Genomic DNA, 20,051 nt, shown 5'->3' with positions numbered 1-20,051 from the left:
ATATAGGGAGTCCTATGGACCCTGGTCTAAAGTAGTACACTACATAGGGAGTCCTATGGACCCTGGTCTAAAGTAGTACACTATATAGGGAGTCCTATGGACCCTGGTCTAAAAGTAGTACACTATATGGGAGTCCTATGGACCCTGGTCTAAAGTAGTACACTACATAGGGAGTCCTATGGACCCTGGTCTAAAGTAGTACACTATATAGGAGTCCTATGGACCCTGGTCTAAAGTAGTACACTATATAGGGAGTCCTATGGACCCTGGTCTAAAGTAGTACACTACATAGGGAGTCCTATGGACCCTGGTCTAAAGTAGTACACTACATAGGGAGTCCTATGGACCCTGGTCTAAAGTAGTACACTATATAGGGAGTCCTATGGACCCTGGTCTAAAGTAGTACACTATATAGGGAGTCCTATGGACCCTGGTCTAAAGTAGTACACTATATAGGGAGTAGGGTGCCATTTGGGAAGCAGTCTATGGGCTGACTGACTCACCTGCGATGCAGTGACTCGGAGAATTTAAGGCTGGCATAGATGAACTCCTTGACCTGGACGTAGATCTGAGGAACAGACTGAGACATGGGCAGCTTCTTTGGAAAGTCTTGCTGTTGGGCGACAACAGATAAAACACAGGTTATTTGGAAAGTCTTGCTGTTGGGCGACAGCAGATAAAACACAGGTTATTTGGCTTTACCTGACTAAGCCCCTTGGACCTCTATAAGGAGCGTAGGCCATCGACTTTAAAACACCAGTTCAAGCATTTTACATTTAAATCACATCGAATGTCGTGAAGTTAGTCCGTTTAAGGGGTGTTGAATGAAGGACAAACCTTTTCAATTTCTGCGTCGTGGAAGGGGAATCTACTAATAACAGACTTGTACTCTTCTTCGGTTTCTACAGGGATCGGGCTGTAGTTGTCCAATTCAAAGATCTCCCTGAAGACCAGAGCCCATTTCTTCAGCAGCGTTTCATTGTACTGGTCTCTGATCTCAAACAGCAGGTCAAACAGTCTGTTCACTGGGAAGCCATAACCCTGGAGAGAGAGAGAGAGAGGGAGAGATGGGGAGGTCACAAACCAGAGGCATCCCAATCTTAGGTCCACTGGTTAATGACCAACCTGCTTGGCTATTGGGTATTGTATTAGGATCCCCCATTAGCTGTTGCGAAAGCAGCAGCTACTCTTCCTGGGGTCCACACAGAACATGAAACGTGACATAATACAGAACATTGATAGACATTAACAGCTGCTTCACTCATACCTTTATAAGAGCTCTAGATTTAATTCAGAAGACCTGGACAAGTCTCACCTGTAATGTGTCTGCAAATATGACAATGAGGTTCTTCAGCTCCAGCACCAGGTCAGGATCACTGCAGTACGACTGGAGAGGAAATGAGAGGGATCAAAAGTCCTGTTTCCTTCACATTCAAATGGAAAAGGGACAGTCTTACTCCCGGTCTTCTGGGTGAGGTAAGGGTTTATCTAGAAGTGTTAGGAATGATCATTGGTATCTAGGCACTTCTTCCTGGTAGGCCCTCCCAGTGAGCAGCTTTGAGCAGGGCTCCATTCAGATTGATCTGACGAAGAGCTCAGGTCATCTGAGCCTAATGGGGACAGACTGCAACAATAACAGCAGATGAACTAGTGTGAATATGGTAAAGTGCTGTGTGCTCGGAGGGCCCAGGCAGAGTGTGTGGAGGAGGAGGCAGCAGGGGACAGGCAGAGTGTGTGGAGGAGGAGGCAGCAGGGGACAGGCAGAGTGTGTGGAGGAGGAGGCAGCAGGGGACAGGCAGAGTGTGTGGAGGAGGAGGCAGCAGGGGACAGGCAGAGTGTGTGGAGGAGGAGGCAGCAGGGGACAGGCAGAGTGTGTGGAGGAGGAGGCAGCAGGGGACAGGCAGAGTGTGTGGAGGAGGAGGCAGCAGGGGACAGGCAGAGTGTGTGGAGGAGGAGGCAGCAGGGGACAGGCAGAGTGTGTGGAGGAGGAGGCAGCAGGGGACAGGCAGAGGTGTGTGGAGGAGGAGGCAGCAGGGGACAGGCAGAGTGTGTGGAGGAGGAGGCAGCAGGGGACAGGCAGAGTGTGTGGAGGAGGAGGCAGCAGGGGACAGGCAGAGTGTGTGGAGGAGGAGGCAGCAGGGGACAGGCAGAGTGTGTGGAGGAGGAGGCAGCAGGGGACAGGCAGAGTGTGTGGAGGAGGAGGCAGCAGGGGACAGGCAGAGTGTGTGGAGGAGGAGGCAGCAGGGGACAGGCAGAGTGTGTGGAGGAGGAGGCAGCAGGGGACAGGCAGAGTGTGTGGAGGAGGAGGCAGCAGGGGACAGGCAGAGTGTGTGGAGGAGGAGGCAGCGGGGACAGGCAGAGTGTGTGGAGGAGGAGGCAGCAGGGGACAGGCAGAGTGTGTGGAGGAGGCAGCAGGGGACAGGCAGAGTGTGTGGAGGAGGAGGCAGCAGGGGACAGGCAGAGTGTGTGGAGGAGGAGGCAGCAGGGGACAGGCAGAGTGTGTGGAGGAGGCAGCAGGGGACAGGCAGAGTGTGTGGAGGAGGAGGCAGCAGGGCCCAGGCAGAGTGTGTGGAGGAGGAGGCAGCAGGGGACAGGCAGAGTGTGTGGAGGAGGAGGCAGCAGGGGACAGGCAGAGTGTGTGGAGGAGGAGGCAGCAGGGGACAGGCAGAGTGTGTGGAGGAGGAGGCAGCAGGGGACAGGCAGAGTGTGTGGAGGAGGAGGCAGCAGGGGACAGGCAGAGTGTGTGGAGGAGGAGGCAGCAGGGGACAGGCAGAGTGTGTGGAGGAGGAGCAGCAGGGGACAGGCAGAGTGTGTGGAGGAGGAGGCAGCAGGGGACAGGCAGAGTGTGTGGAGGAGGAGGCAGCAGGGGACAGGCAGAGTGTGTGGAGGAGGAGGCAGCAGGGGACAGGCAGAGTGTGTGGAGGAGGAGGCAGCAGGGGACAGGCAGAGTGTGTGGAGGGAGGAGGCAGCAGGGGACAGGCAGAGTGTGTGGAGGAGGAGGCAGCAGGGGACAGGCAGAGTGTGTGGAGGAGGAGGAAGCAGGGGACAGGCAGAGTGTGTGGAGGAGGAGGCAGCAGGGGACAGGCAGAGTGTGTGGAGGAGGAGGCAGCAGGGGACAGGCAGAGTGTGTGGAGGAGGAGGCAGCAGGGGACAGGCAGTTGGAAATCAGTCAGGGATGATGGTAATATCCCAGGGCTGGGACTCACAGGGTCTCACAACCAGGGTCCTGGGGACCAACAAAGGCCTGGTCAAACCCCGCTGCTGGGTTAATGTGACTGCTACCCTGGCCTTCTCACTGCTAGGGACTTTAGCCCCTGCTGGGTTAATGTGACTGCTACCCTGGCCTTCTCACTGCTAGGGGACTTTAGCCCCTGCTGGGGTTAATGTGACTGCTACCCTGGCCCTCTCACTGCTAGGGGACTTTAGCCCCTGCTGGGGTTAATGTGACTGCTACCCTGGCCCTCTCACTGCTAGGGGACTTTATCCCCTGCTGGGGTTAATGTGACTGCTACCCTGGCCCTCTCACTGCTAGGGGACTTTATCCCCTGCTGGGGTTAATGTGACTGCTACCCTGGCCCTCTCTCACTGCTGGGTTAATGTGACTGCTACCCTGGCCCCCTCTCACTGCTAGGGTTAATGTGACTGCTACCCTGGCCCTCACTGCTAGGGTTAATGTGACTGCTACCCTGGCCCTCTCACTGCTAGGGGACTTTAGCCCCTGCTGGGTTAATGTGACTGCTACCCTGGCCCTCTCACTGCTAGGGGACTTTAGCCCCTGCTAGGGTTAATGTGACTGCTACCCTGGCCCTCTCACTGCTAGGGGACTTTATCCCCTGCTGGGTTAATGTGACTGCTACCCTGGCCCCCTCACTGCTAGGGGACTTTATCCCCTGCTGGGTTAATGTGACTGCTACCCTGGCCCTCTCACTGCTAGGGGACTTTAGCCCCTGCTGGGGTTAATGTGACTGCTACCCTGGCCCTCTCACTGCTAGGGGACTTTATCCCCTGCTGGGTTAATGTGACTGCTACCCTGGCCCCCTCACTGCTAGGGGACTTTATCCCCTGCTGGGTTAATGTGACTGCTACCCTGGCCCCTCCTGCTAGGGTTAATGTGACTGCTACCCTGGCCTCTCTCACTGCTAGGGGACTTTATCCCCTGCTAGGGTTAATGTGACTGCTACCCTGGCCCTCTCACTGCTAGGGGTTAATTGACTGCTACCCTGGCCCTCTCCTGCTAGGGTTAATGTGACTGCTACCCTGGCCCTCTCACTGCTAGGGGACTTTATCCCCCTGCTGGGGTTAATGTACTGCTACCCTGGCCCTCTCACTGCTAGGGGACTTTAGCCCCCTGCTGGGGTTAATGTGACTGCTACCCTGGCCCTCTCACTGCTAGGGGACTTTAGCCCCTGCTGGGGTTAATGTGACTGCTACCCTGGCCCTCTCACTGCTAGGGGACTTTATCCCCTGCTAGGGTTAATGTGACTGCTACCCTGGCCCTCTCACTGCTAGGGGACTTTAGCCCCTGCTGGGTTAATGTGACTGCTACCCTGGCCCTCTCACTGCTAGGGGACTTTATCCCCTGCTGGGTTAATGTGACTGCTACCCTGGCCCTCTCACTGCTAGGGGGGTTAATGTGACTGCTACCCTGGCCCTCTCTCACTGCTAGGGGACTTTATCCCCTGCTGGGGTTAATGTGACTGCTACCCTGGCCCTCTCACTGCTAGGGGGGGTTAATGTGACTGCTACCCTGGCCCTCTCACTGCTAGGGGACTTTATCCCCTGCTGGGTTAATGTGACTGCTACCCTGGCCCTCTCTCACTGCTACCCTGGCCCTCTCACTGCTAGGGGACTTTAGCCCCTGCTGGGTTAATGTGACTGCTACCCTGGCCCTCTCACTGCTAGGGGGACTTTAGCCCCTGCTGGGTTAATGTGACTGCTACCCTGGCCCCCTCACTGCTAGGGGGGGACTTTATCCCCTGCTGGGTTAATGTGACTGCTACCCTGGCCCTCTCACTGCTAGGGGACTTTATCCCCTGCTGGGGTTAATGTGACTGCTACCCTGGCCCTCTCTCACTGCTAGGGTTAATGTGACTGCTACCCTGGCCCTCTCACTGCTAGGGGACTTTAGCCCCTGCTAGGGTTAATGTGACTGCTACCCTGGCCCTCTCACTGCTAGGGGGGGTTAATGTGACTGCTACCCTGGCCCTCTCTCACTGCTACCCTGGCCCTCTCACTGCTAGGGGACTTTAGCCCCTGCTGGGTTAATGTGACTGCTACCCTGGCCCTCTCACTGCTAGGGGGGGTTAATGTGACTGCTACCCTGGCCCTCTCTCACTGCTACCCTGGCTCTCTCACTGCTAGGGGACTTTATCCCCTGCTGGGGTTAATGTGACTGCTACCCTGGCCCTCTCACTGCTAGGGTTAATGTGACTGCTACCCTGGCCCTCTCACTGCTAGGGTTAATGTGACTGCTACCCTGGCCCCCTCTCACTGCTAGGGGACTTTATCCCCTGCTGGGGTTAATGTGACTGCTACCCTGGCCCTCTCACTGCTAGGGGACTTTAGCCCCTGCTAGGTTAATGTGACTGCTACCCTGGCCCTCTCACTGCTAGGGGGACTTTATCCCCTGCTGGGTTAATGTGACTGCTACCCTGGCCCTCTCTACTGCTAGGGGACTTTAGCCCTGCTGGGCAATGTGACTGCTACCCTGGCCCTCTCTCACTGCTGGGTTAATGTGACTGCTACCCTGGCCCTCTCTCACTGCTGGGTTAATGTGACTGCTACCCTGGCCCTCTCACTGCTAGGGGACTTTAGCCCCTGCTGGGTTAATGTGACTGCTACCCTGGCCCTCTCACTGCTAGGGTTAATGTGACTGCTACCCTGGCCCTCTCACTGCTAGGGGGACTTTTAGCCCCTGCTGGGTTAATGTGACTGCTACCCTGGCCCTCTCACTGTAGGGGGTTAATGTGACTGCTACCCTGGCCCTCTCTCACTGCTACCCTGGCCCTCTCTCACTGCTAGGGGACTTTATCCCCTGCTGGGGTTAATGTGACTGCTACCCTGGCCCTCTCACTGCTAGGGGTTAATGTGACTGCTACCCTGGCCCTCTCACTGCTAGGGGACTTTAGCCCCTGCTAGGTAATGTGACTGCTACCCTGGCCCTCTCACTGCTAGGGTTAATGTGACTGCTACCCTGGCCCTCTCACTGCTAGGGGACTTTATCCCCTGCTGGGTTAATGTGACTGCTACCCTGGCCCTCTCACTGCTAGGGGACTCTATCCCCTGCTGGGTTAATGTGACTGCTACCCTGGCCCTCTCACTGCTAGGGGACTTTAGCCCCTGCTGGTTAATGTGACTGCTACCCTGGCCCTCTCACTGCTAGGGGACTTTAGCCCCTGCTGGGTTAATGTGACTGCTACCCTGGCCCTCTCACTGCTAGGGGACTTTATCCCCCTGCTGGGTTAATGTGACTGCTACCCTGGCCCTCTCACTGCTAGGGGACTTTATCCCCTGCTGGGGTTAATGTGACTGCTACCCTGGCCCTCTCACTGCTAGGGGGACTTTATCCCCCTGCTGGGGTTAATGTGACTGCTACCCTGGCCCTCTCACTGCTAGGGGACTTTATCCCCCTGCTGGGTTAATGTGACTGCTACCCTGGCCCCTCTCACTGCTAGGGGACATTAGCCCCCTGCTGGGTTAATGTGACTGCTACCCTGGCCCTCTCACTGCTAGGGGACTTTAGCCCCTGCTGGGTGTTAATGTGACTGCTACCTGGCCCTCTCTTTGCTAGGGGACTTTATCCCCTGCTGGGTTAATGTGACTGCTACCCTGGCCCTCTCACTGCTAGGGGACTTTAGCCCCTGCTGGGTTAATGTGACTGCTACCCTGGCCCTCTCACTGCTAGGGGGTTAATGTGACTGCTACCCTGGCCCTCTCTCACTGCTACCTGGCCCTCTCACTGCTAGGGGACTTTATCCCCTGCTGGGGTTAATGTGACTGCTACCCTGGCCCTCTCACTGCTAGGGTTAATGTGACTGCTACCCTGGCCCTCTCACTGCTAGGGGACTTTAGCCCCTGCTAGGGTTAATGTGACTGCTACCCTGGCCCTCTCACTGCTAGGGTTAATGTGACTGCTACCCTGGCCCTCTCACTGCTAGGGGGACTTTATCCCCTGCTGGGTTAATGTGATGCTACCCTGGCCCTCTCACTGCTAGGGTTAATGTGACTGCTACCCTGGCCCTCTCACTGCTAGGGGACTTTATCCCCTGCTGGGTTAATGTGACTGCTACCCTGGCCCTCTCACTGCTAGGGGACTTTAGCCCCTGCTGGGGTTAATGTGACTGCTACCCTGGCCCTCTCACTGCTAGGGGACTTTAGCCCCTGCTAGGGTTAAGTGACTGCTACCCTGGCCCTCTCACTGCTAGGGGACTTTATCCCCTGCTGGGTTAATGTGACTGCTACCCTGGCCCTCTCACTGCTAGGGGGACTTTAGCCCCTGCTGGGGTTAATGTGACTGCTACCCTGGCCCTCTCTCACTGCTAGGGTTAATGTGACTGCTACCCTGGCCCTCTCACTGCTAGGGGGACTTTAGCCCCTGCTGGGTTAATGTGACTGCTACCCTGGCCCTCTCACTGCTAGGGGGACTTTAGCCCCTGCTGGGTTAATGTGACTGCTAACCCTGGCCCTCTCACTGCTAGGGGACTTTATCCCCTGCTGGGTTAATGTGACTGCTACCCTGGCCCTCTCACTGCTAGGGGACTTTAGCCCCTGCTGGGTTAATGTGACTGCTACCCTGGCCCTCTCTCACTGCTGGGTTAATGTGACTGCTACCCTGGCCCTCTCTCACTGCTAGGGTTAATGTGACTGCTACCCTGGCCCTCTCACTGCTAGGGGACTTTAGCCCCTGCTGGGCTTAATGTGACTGCTACCCTGGCCCTCTCACTGCTAGGGGACTTTAGCCCCTGCTGGGTTAATGTGACTGCTACCCTGGCCTCTCACTGCTAGGGGGACTTTAGCCCCTGCTGGGTTAATGTGACTGCTACCCTGGCCCTCTCTCACTGCTGGGTTAATGTGACTGCTACCCTGGCCCTCTCACTGCTAGGGGACTTTAGCCCCTGCTGGGTTAATGTGACTGCTACCCTGGCCCTCTCACTGCTAGGGGACTTTATCCCCTGCTAGGGTTAATGTGACTGCTACCCTGGCCCTCTCACTGCTAGGGGACTTTATCCCCTGCTAGGGTTAATGTGACTGCTACCCTGGCCCTCTCACTGCTAGGGGGACTTTATCCCCTGCTAGGGTTAATGTGACTGCTACCCTGGCCCTCTCACTGCTAGGGGACTTTATCCCCTGCTGGGGTTAATGTGACTGCTACCCTGGCCCTCTCACTGCTAGGGGACTTTCAATCCCAAAAAGACACAGGGCTGAGCCCTCCATGACCCCATAGACCTTGTCATGGTCCAGCCAGGCCACTCGCTCCCCCTCACATCCAGGTGTGTGTGTGTGTGTGTGTGCGTGAGCTGTAATCACAGTATGTATGTGTGTTTGTGTTTGAGTGGTACTCACAGAGTGAATGTGTGTTTGTGTGTGAGCGGCACTCACAGTGTGTATGTGTGTTTGTGTGTGAGCGACTCACAGAGTGTGTGTGTGTTTGTGTGTGGCGGTACTCACAGAGTGTACGTGTGTTTGTGTGTGAGCGGTACTCACAGAGTGTATGTGTGTTTGTGTGTGAGCGGTACTCACAGAGTGTACGTGTGTTTGTGTGTGAGCGGTACTCACAGTGTGTACGTGTGTTTGTGTGTGAGCGGTACTCACAGAGTGTACGTGTGTTTGTGTGTGAGCGGTACTCACAGAGTGTGTGCGGAGCACGGCAATGATCTTCGACAGGGCCATGTTCCACAGTTCATCAGTAAAGGCTCTGGTCACCAGTCCCTGTGTGGCGTGCAGAATGTGATCCTCCACCACGAAAAACCCTAGGATCTGATTGAAGTACCGCCGGTACCCCTCCACTGTCTCGTGCTGACCCAGGAAACACACATTATAGGTGGAGGTTTAGAGGAACAACTACTAATCAATGGATGGAGAAGAGAAGGGAACAGAGAGAGGGGAACAGATAGAGGGGAACAGATAGAGGGAACAGATAGAGGGGAACCGATAGAGGGAACAGATAGAGGGGAACAGATAGAGGGGAACAGATAGAGGGGAACAGATAGAGGGGAACAGATAGAGGGGGACAGAGAGAGGGGAACAGAGAGGGGAACAGATAGAGGGGGACAGATAGAGGGGGACAGATAGAGGGGAACAGATAAGAGGGATAGAGAGAGGGGAACAGATAGAGGGGAACAGATAGAGGGGAACAGATAGAGGGGAACAGATAGAGGGAGAGAGAGGGGAACAGAGAGAGGGGAACAGATAGAGGGAACAGAGAGAGGGGAACAGATAGAGGGGAACAGATAGAGGGGAACAGATAGAGGGGAACAGATAGAGGGGAACAGATAGAGGGGAACAGAGAGAGGGGAACAGAGAGAGGGAACAGATAGAGGGGAACAGATAGAGGGGAACAGATAGAGGGGAACAGATAGAGGGATAGAGAGAGGGGAACAGATAGAGGGGAACAGATAGAGGGGAACAGATAGAGGGGAACAGATAGAGGGGAACAGAGAGAGGGATAGAGAGAGGGGAACAGATAGAGGGGAACAGATAGAGGGGAACAGATAGAGGGGAACAGATAGAGGGGAACAGATAGAGGGGAACAGATAGAGGGGAACAGAGAGAGGGGAACAGAGAGAGGGATAGAGAGAGGGGAACAGATAGAGGGGAACAGATAGAGGGGAACAGATAGAGGGGAACAGATAGAGGGGAACAGATAGAGGGGAACAGAGAGAGGGGAACAGAGAGAGGGATAGAGAGAGGGGAACAGATAGAGGGGAACAGATAGAGGGGAACAGATAGAGGGAACAGATAGAGGGGAACAGATAGAGGGGAACAGATAGAGGGGAACAGATAGAGGGGAACAGATAGAGGGGAACAGATAGAGGGGAACAGAGAGAGGGGAACAGATAGAGGGGAACAGATAGATGGGAACAGAGAGAGGGGAACAGATAGAGGGGAACAGATAGAGGGATAGAGAGGGGGGAACAGATAGAGGGGAACAGATAGAGGGGAACAGATAGAGGGGAACAGATAGAGGGGAACCGATAGAGGGGAACAGATAGAGGGGAACCGATAGAGGGGAACCGATAGAGGGGAACAGATAGAGGGGAACAGATAGAGGGAACAGATAGAGGGGAACAGATAGAGGGATAGAGAGGGGGGAACAGATAGAGGGATAGAGAGAGGGGAACAGATAGAGGGGAACAGATAGAGGGGAACAGATAGAGGGGAACAGATAGAGGGGAACCGATAGAGGGAACAGATAGAGGGAACAGATAGAGGGGAACAGATAGAGGGGAACAGATAGAGGGGAACAGAGAGAAGGGAACAGATAGAGGGATAGAGAGAGGGGAACAGATAGAGGGATAGATAGAGGGATAGAGAGGGGGGAACAGATAGAGGGGAACAGATAGAGGGGAACAGATAGAGGGGAACAGATAGAGGGGAACAGAGAGAAGGGAACAGATAGAGGGATAGAGAGAGGGGAACAGATAGAGGGGAACAGATAGAGGGGAACAGATAGAGGGATAGAGAGGGGGGAACAGATAGAGGGATAGAGAGAGGGGAACAGATAGAGGGGAACAGATAGAGGGGAACAGATAGAGGGGAACAGATAGAGGGGAACCGATAGAGGGAACAGATAGAGGGAACAGATAGAGGGAACAGATAGAGGGGAACAGATAGAGGGGAACAGATAGAGGGGAACAGATAGAGGGGAACAGATAGAGGGGAACAGAGAGAAGGGAACAGATAGAGGGATAGAGAGAGGGGAACAGATAGAGGGGAACAGATAGAGGGGAACAGATAGAGGGATAGAGAGGGGGGAACAGATAGAGGGATAGAGAGAGGGGAACAGATAGAGGGGAACAGATAGAGGGGAACAGATAGAGGGGAACAGATAGAGGGGAACAGATAGAGGGGAACAGATAGAGGGAACAGATAGAGGGGAACCGATAGAGGGAACAGATAGAGGGAACAGATAGAGGGGAACAGATAGAGGGGAACAGATAGAGGGAAACAGATAGAGGGGAACAGATAGAGGGGAACAGATAGAGGGGAACAGATAGAGGGGAACAGATAGAGGGGAACAGATAGAGGGGAACAGATAGAGGGGAACAGAGAGAAGGGAACAGATAGAGGGATAGAGAGAGGGGAACAGATAGAGGGGAACAGATAGGGGAACAGATAGAGGGATAGAGAGGGGACAGATAGAGGGATAGAGAGGGGGGAACAGATAGAGGGATAGAGAGAGGGGAACAGATAGAGGGGAACCGATAGAGGGAACAGATAGAGGGAACAGATAGAGGGGAACAGATAGAGGGAACAGATAGAGGGAACAGATAGAGGGGAACAGATAGAGGGGGAACAGATGAGGGAACCAATAGAGGGAAACAGATAGAGGGGAACAGATAGAGGGAAACAGATAGAGGGGAACAGATAGAGGGGAACAGATAGAGGGGAACAGATAGAGGGGAACAGATAGAGGGGAACAGATAGAGGGAACAGATAGAGGGGAACAGATAGAGGGGAACAGATAGAGGGAACAGATAGAGGGGAACAGATAGAGGGGAACAGATAGAGGGGAACAGATAGAGGGGAACCAATAGAGGGAACAGATAGAGGGAACAGATAGAGGGGAACAGATAGAGGGGAACCAATAGAGGGAGAAGAGACAGAATGAAGAACAGAAGCTGGTCTCCATCCTCACCATGTTAGACTGAGGCTGCAGCACCAGCCTGGCCTGTTTCTTCCTCTGTTTCCTGTAGTAGTTCTCAAAGGTTTCTCTGTCACCCTGGAAACACAGACAGAACAACAAGCCAGATGTTTCACCTGATGTAGAAATGTGAAGATCTGAGTGGATGTGCAGGGGTACCAGGTAATAACATGGCTATATACAGGAAGTACCAGTACTGAGTGGATGTGCAGGGGTACCAGGTAATAACATGGCTATATACAGGAAGTACCAGTACTGAGTGGATGTGCAGGGGTACCAGGTAATAACATGGCTATATACAGGAAGTATCAGTACTGAGTGGATGTGCAGGGGTACCAGGTAATAACATGGCTATATACAGGAAGTACCAGTACTGAGTCAATGTGCAGGGGGTACCAGGTAATAACATGGCTATATACAGGAGGTACCAGTACTGAGTGGATGTGCAGGGGTACCAGGTAATAACATGGCTATATACAGAAGTACCAGTACTGAGTCAATGTACAGGGGGTACCAGGTAATAACATGGCTATATACAGGAAGTACCAGTACTGAGTCAATATGCAGGGGGTACCAGGTAATAACATGGCTATATACAGGGAGTACCAGTACTGAGTGGATGTGCAGGGGTACCAGGTAATAACATGGCTATATACAGGAAGTACCAGTACTGAGTGGATGTGCAGGGGTACCAGGTAATAACATGGCTATATACAGGGAGTACCAGTACTGAGTGGATGTGCAGGGGGTACCAGGTAATAACAAGGCTATATACAGGAAGTACCAGTACTGAGTGGATGTGCAGGGGTACCAGGTAATAACATGGCTATATACAGGAAGTACCAGTACTGAGTGGATGTGCAGGGGTCACCAGGTAATAACATGGCTATATACAGGAAGTACCAGTACTGAGTGGATGTGCAGGGTACCAGGTAATAACATGGCTTATACAGGAAGTACCAGTACTGAGTGGATGTGCAGGGGGTACCAGGTAATAACAAGGCTATATACAGGAAGTACCAGTACTGAGTGGATGTGCAGGGGTACCAGGTAATAACATGGCTATATACAGGAAGTACCAGTACTGAGTGGATGTGCAGGGGGTACCAGGTAATAACATGGCTATATACAGGAAGTACCAGTACTGAGTGGATGTGCAGGGGTACCAGGTAATAACATGGCTTATACAGGAAGTACCAGTACTGAGTGGATGTGCAGGGGGTACCAGGTAATAACATGGTTATATACACAGGGTACCAGTATTGAGTGGATGTGCAGGGGTACCAGGTAATAACATGGCTATATACACAGGGTACCAGTACTGAGTGGATGTGCAGGGGTACCAGGTAATAACATGGTTATATACAGGAAGTACCAGTACTGAGTGGATGTGCAGGGGTACCAGGTAATAACATGGCTTATACAGGAAGTACCAGTACTGAGTCAATGTGCAGGGGTACCAGGTAATAACATGGTTATATACACAGGGTACCAATACTGAGTCAATGTGCAGGGGTACCAGGTAATAACATGGTTATATACAGGGAGTACCAGTACTGAGTCCATGTGCAGGGGTACCAGGTAATAACATGGCTATATACAGGAAGTACCAGTACTGAGTGGATGTGCAGGGGGTACCAAGTAATAACAAGGCTATATACAGTATATCAACGAATTGGCGAGCACTAGAACAGTCTGCACATCCCGGCCTCACCCTACTAGAATCTGAAGTCAAATGTCTACTGTTTGCTGATGATCTGGTGCTTCTGTCACCAACCAAGGAGGGCCTACAGCAGCACCTAGATCTTCTGCACAGATTCTGTCAGACCTGGGCCCTGACAGTAAATCTCAGTAAGACAAAAATAATGGTGTTCCAAAAAAGGTCCAGTTGCCAGGACCACAAATACAAACTCCATCTAGACACCGTTGCCTTAAAGCACAGAAAAAACTACACATACCTCGGCCTAAACATCAGCGCCACAGGTAACTTCCACAAAGCTGTGAACGATCTGAGAGTAGGGCTGTTGTATTCGGCGCATGTGACAAATAAAATTTGATTTGATTTGAAAATAATATAAAATAATGCCACTGAATTCTAAGTAAATCTTGTCTGCTAAATGAACTAGTGTATAATAATAAATATAATATGCCATTTAGCAGACGCTTTTATCCAAAGCGACTTACAGTCATGCGTGCATACATTTTTTTTGTGTATGGGTGGTCCCGGGGATCGAACCCACTAGTGTAGCCCACAGCCATATGGCATAGCCAGATCAGGACCTAACATAAGGACAACTCAGAGTATGCTATTCTGTTCTTCTGAAATAGACTACATTTTCTGCATATCATGTTTCTTTAGACCTGTCTTAAATAAATAATGGATTTATTGTGACGGTGTAGGCTATATTACATGGATTTATTAGACTTTTTCAAATTAGATGTTCCAAAGGTCTGCATCTGTTAGCTATAGTGGAGGGGCAGGATGCTAAAAATGTGTTTATGTTCATTAACGGTCAATTACCGTGTTCATTATATGCTTGACCAATCACAGCTGACAAAATATAATGACCGCCGCAGGAGAAAAAGCCCCTAAGAAAGCTGGTCCTGGGGCTCTGTTCCCAAACCCAGACCCCCCCCTATCGTTCTTTACCCCCCAGAAGCCCCTAACGTATCAAACCGAGCCGCAGTCTAAGAAAGCTAGTCCTGGGGCTCTGTTCACAAACACACAAGCGCAGGAAAGCCCCTAAGAATGCTGGTCACCTGGGGCTCTGTTCACAAACACACAGAGCCGCAGGAGAAAACTAAAGCTGGTCCTGGGGCTCTGTTTCACAAACACACAGAGCCGCAGGAAACGTAAGCTGGTCCTGGGGCTCTGTTCACAAACACACAGACCGCAGGAGAAAACCCCTAAGAAAGCTGACCTGGAGTTGTATTCATGTGCTGCAGACACGAGAAAAGCCCCCTAAGGCTGATCGCAGGGCTCTGTTCCCTGACACACGAATGGGAAAAAACCCTAAGAAGCTGGTCCTGGGGCTCAAACAGCAGGTCAGCAACCTGTAGAGCTAACCAATCATGAAAAACAAAAATAATTACTTGACACATTGGAAATTAACAAAAAACACGAGCAAACTAGATGCATATTTGGCCCTAAACAAGAGAGTTCACAGTGGCAAATATGTACTCTAGCAAGTTTATTCTACAGACTCAGTATCACATGGCACCTGGCTCTCAGAGACGGCTAATGCCACCTGCCCACAAAATGAGGTGGAAACTGAGCTGCACTTCCTAACCTCCTGCCAAATGTATGACCATATTAGAGACACATATTTCCTCAGACCCACAAAGAATTAGAAAATAAATCCAATTTTTGATCAACTCCGAAGATTTGTGACCTGTTGCCACAAGAAAAGGGCAACCAGTGAAGAACAAACACCATTGTAAATATAACCCATATTTATGTTGATTTATTTTCCCATTTGTACTTTAACTATTTGCACATTGTTACAACACTGTATATATACATAATATGACATTTGAAATGTCTCTATTCTTTTGGAACTTCTGAGTGTAATGTTTACTGTTAATATTTTTGTTTATTTCACTTTTGTTTACTATCTACTTCACTTGCTTTATGAATGTTAACATATGTTTCCCATGCCAATAAAGCCCTTAAGTTGAATTGAATTGAGAGAAACAGAGAGAGAGAGAAACAGAGAGAGAGAGAGATACGAGAGAGAAGAGAGACGAGAGAGAGAGACAGAGAGAGAGAACAGAGAGAGAGAAAGAGAGAGAGAGAGAGCAGAGAGAGAGAGAGAGAGAGAGAGAGAGAGAGAGAGAGAGAGAGAGAGAGACAGAGAGGAGAGAGACAGAGAGAGAGACAGAGAGAGAGAGAGAGAGAGAAGAGAGAGAGAGAGAGAGAAGAGAGAGAGAGAGAGAGAGAGATAGAGAGAGAGAGAGAGACAGAGAGAGAGAGAGCAGAGAGACAGAGACAGAACAGAGAGAGAGAGAGAGAGAGAGACACAGAGAGAGAGAGAGAGAGAGAGAAAGAGAGAGAGAGAGAGAGAGAGAGAGAGAGAGAGAGAGACAGAGAGACAGAGAGAGAGAGACAGAGAGAGAGAGAGAGAGAGAGAGAGAGAGAGACAGAGAGAGAGAGAGAGAGAGAGACAGAGAGAGAGGGAGAGAGAGACAGAGAGAGAGAGAGAGAGAGAGAGAGAGAGAGAGAGAGAGACACAGAGAGAGAGAAAAACAGTCTGAAACAACTGAAGGGATGATTGTTGTGGTTGAGTGTCTACAGTCTTTCATAACTGGGATAAAGTATTCTATCCCAGGCAGAGCTCCAATAGAGCGGATGGATATCATTGTTTGAGTATGAGCTCTATTGCGACAATTCTGCCAAATCAATAGAAGGAACCTACCTATTGAACACTGCCATTCAACACATAACATGAGAATATCTACTTCTGCTAAGGCTTCAAGTAAAGCAATGAAAACAAACAAGCATCCCAGAAAAGTGCTCAAAATAGCCCACGTTAACATATATAGCTTAAGAAACAAGGTTCATGAAATCAATAATTTGCTACTAACAGATAACATTCATATTCTGACTATCTCTGAAACCCACTTAGACAATACCTTTGATGATAACAGTGGTAGCAATACAAGGTTATAAGATCTACAGATAATACCAGAAATGCCAACGGTGGAGGTGTGGCTGTTTATATTCAGAACCACATTCCAGTAAAGATTAGAGAGGATCTCATGTTAAATACTGTTGAAGTAATATGGCTACAGGTTCATCTGCCTCACCTAAAGCCCATTCTGGTGGGAAGCTGCTCTATAGACCACCAAGTGCTAACAGTCAATATCTGGGTAACATGTGTGAAATGCTTGATAATGTATGTGATATCAACGAGCGGTATATTTTCTGGGTGATTTAAATGTTGACTGGCTTTCATCGCTGCCCACTCAAGAAAGCTTCAAACTGTAACCAGTGCCTGCAACCTGGTTCAGGTTATCAGTCAACCTACCAGGGTAGTTAAAAACAGCACAGGAATGAAATCATCAACATGTATTGATCACATCTTTACTAACGCTGCAGAAATGTGCTTGAAAAGCAGTATCCAGATCCATCGGATGTAGTGATCACAATATAGTAGCCATATCTAGGAAAACCAAAGTTCCAAAGGTTGGGCCTAATATGTCGTATAAGAGGTCATACAATACGTTTTGCTTGTGATTCCTATGTTGTTGATGTGAAGAATATTTGTTGGTCTGTGGTGTGTAATGAGGAGCAACCAGACGCTGCACTTGAGACATTTATGAAATTGCTTATCCCAGTTACTAATAAGCATGCACCCATTAATAAAATGACTGTAAAAACTGTTCAACTCCCATCGTGGGATTGATGAGGAATTTAACAATTGTATGGTTGAGAGGGTTGAGACAAAAAGGAATGGCAAATAAGTCTGAGAGTTGTAATTTTGAATTCGTAAAGTGGAGTGTGGGAAGAGGTGGAATGTATTGTTGTCTATCAACAATGACAAGCCACCGGGGTCTGACAACTTGGATGGAAAATAACTGTGGATAATAACGGACGATATTGCCCACTCTATTGGCCATATCATCAATCTAAGCCTACTAGAAAGTGTGTGCGCTCCAGGCCTGGAGGGAAGCTAAAAGTCATTCCGCTACCTAAGAATGAAGCCCCTTACTGGCTCAAATAAATGAGCCTGTTACCAACCCTTAGTAAAGTTTTGTAAAAAAATTGTTTGACCAGATACAATGCTATTTTACAGTAAACAAATTGACAGACTTCCAGCATGCTTATAGGGAATGACATTAAACAAGCACAGCGCTTACACAAATGACTGATGATTGGCTGAGAGAAATTGATGATAAAAAGATTGTGGGGGCTGTTTTGTTAAGACTTCAGTGCAGCTTCTGACATTATCGATCATAGTCTGCTGCTGGAAAAACGTATGTGTTATGGCTTTACACCCCCTGCTATATTGTGGATAAAGAGTTACCTGTCTAACAGAACACAGAGGGTGTTCTGTAATGGAAAGCCTCTCGCAACATAATCCAGGTAGAATCAGAATTCCCCCAAGGCAGCTGTCTAGGCCCCTTGCTTTTTTCCATCTTTACTAACGACATGCCGCTGGCTTTGAGTAAAGCCAGTGTGTCTATGTATGCGGATGACTCAACACTATACACGTCAGCTACTACAGCGACTGAAATGACTGCAACACATAACAAAGAGCTGCAGTTAGTTTCAGAATGGGTGGCAAGGAATAAATTAGTCCTAAATATTTCAAAAACTAAAAGCATTGTATTTGGGACAAATCATTCACTAAACCCTAAACCTCAACTAAATCTTGTAATGAATAATGTGGAAATTGAGAAAGTTAAGTGGCTCAAAGTGGAGTAGAGATTGAGTTCATCACTACTTGTATTTGTGAGAGGTATTGACATGTTGAATGCACTGAGCTGTCTGTTTAAACGACTATCACACAGCTTGGAAACCCATGCATACCCCACAAGACATGCCACCAGAGGTCTCTTCACAGTCCCCAAGTCCAGAACAGACTATGGGAGGCGCACAGTACTACATAGAGCCATGACTACAGGGAACTCTATTCCACAGCAGGTAACTGATGCAAGCAGTAGAATCAGATTTAAAGGACAGATAAAAATAGACCTTATGGAACAGTGGGGACTGTGAAGCAACACAAACATAGGCACATGCATACACACACATGATAACAGGGCACACACTTAGTGTGTTGTGAAATCTGTTATGAATGTATTGTAATGTTTTTAAAATAGAATAACTGCCTTAATTTTGACAGACCCCAGGAAGAGTAGCTGCTGCCTTGGCAGGAACTAATGGGGATCCATAATAAATACCTCTGTGTACATTGTTAGGTTTCACATTTAGTGTTTGCAAGGTGTTTTCCCCATTTGAAAGTTGTTAAAACTTCCATTGAACGAGAGGAGAACATGGAGGACAACGTTTCACCCTTTGACCTCAGAAATGCTCTCTCCCTCCATGTGCGTGTCTCGCTCTCTCTCTCTGTGTGAGCGTGTCTCTCTCTCTCTCTCTTTGTGCGTGTCTCTCTCTCTCTCTCTCTCTCTCTCTGCGTGTGTGTCTCTCTCTCTCTCTGTGTGCCTCCCTCTCCCTCCCTCCCCCTCTCCCTCCCCCTCTCTCCCTCCCTCCCTCCCTCCTTGTCTGTCTCTGTCTCTCCCTGTGTGTGTCTCCGGCCCCTCAGTCAGAAGTCCCTGTGCTCTCATTAGGGCTGATTTCCAGAGGAAAGCGCCTCCCAGTGAATGATCAGCAGTTAGTTTGCAGAGCTCAGGGAAGCTGCTGCAGGAGGTTACTGCTCGGTCAATCCCATTCAAAGCCTCACTAATGACACCCTATTCACCATATAGTGCACTACTTTTCACACGGGCCCATACTGGGATTACTATAGGGAATAGGGTGCCATTTGGGACGAACTCAGTGTTTAAGGCCACACCATTAGTTCACACAGAGAGATGAGATACGTTAGGCCTAAAGCAAAAGCCTAAGAGCTCCGCTCCCACCCCAACAATAGTTTTCATTTGGATTAAAGCAGGAAATAACAGTGCTGGCGTGCCAATCAAAACCCAGCAGGTCCCATGGTTACTCAGGCTAACACAGCCGTCGTTGGGAGTTCAATAGCCTGTTGCTGCTGTGGTTGAACCACTTGAAGGAAACACTGTTGAAAACCGTAGAGAGGTCCACTGGAATCTCTACTATGGAATCAAACATAGTGTCTGTGCCCCAAATGGTACCATATTCACCATGTAGTGCACTACTTTAGACCGGGACACTACATAGGGAATAGGATGCCATTTATGACACCGCCAATGACTAACACCTGTACTAACACCTGTACTAACGCCTCTACTAACACCTGTACTAACCCCTGTACTAACCCCTGTACTAACACCTGTACTAACCCCTGTACTAACACCTGTACTAACCCCTGTACTAACACCTGTACTAACCCTGTACTAACACCTGTACTAACCCCTGTACTAACCCTGTACTAACCCCTGTACTAACACCTGTACTAACACCTGTACTAACCCCTGTACTAACCCCTGTACTAACACCTGTACTAACCCCTGTACTAACCCCTGTACTAACCCCTGTACTAACCCC

The 20,051-nt window shown here is 50.1% G+C and overlaps 1 protein-coding gene across 1 annotated transcript in view; it reads right to left on the bottom strand.

Moving 5' to 3' along the window:
* The window catches only part of LOC121578623 (exocyst complex component 6), a 110,329-nt gene that overhangs the window by 56,940 nt on the left and 33,338 nt on the right, over nucleotides 1-20,051 (bottom strand). Inside the window, 5 exon segments of the mRNA XM_045217964.1 lie at nucleotides 504-613; nucleotides 838-1,041; nucleotides 1,316-1,387; nucleotides 8,848-9,015; nucleotides 11,858-11,941. Coding sequence (XP_045073899.1) covers nucleotides 504-613; nucleotides 838-1,041; nucleotides 1,316-1,387; nucleotides 8,848-9,015; nucleotides 11,858-11,941 — 638 coding nt within the window.

Source organism: Coregonus clupeaformis, unplaced genomic scaffold, assembly GCF_020615455.1.
Source record: "Coregonus clupeaformis isolate EN_2021a unplaced genomic scaffold, ASM2061545v1 scaf1293, whole genome shotgun sequence".
In the NCBI taxonomy this organism is placed as follows: Eukaryota; Metazoa; Chordata; class Actinopteri; order Salmoniformes; family Salmonidae; genus Coregonus; species Coregonus clupeaformis.
This window is presented reverse-complemented; position numbering and strand designations above follow the sequence as displayed.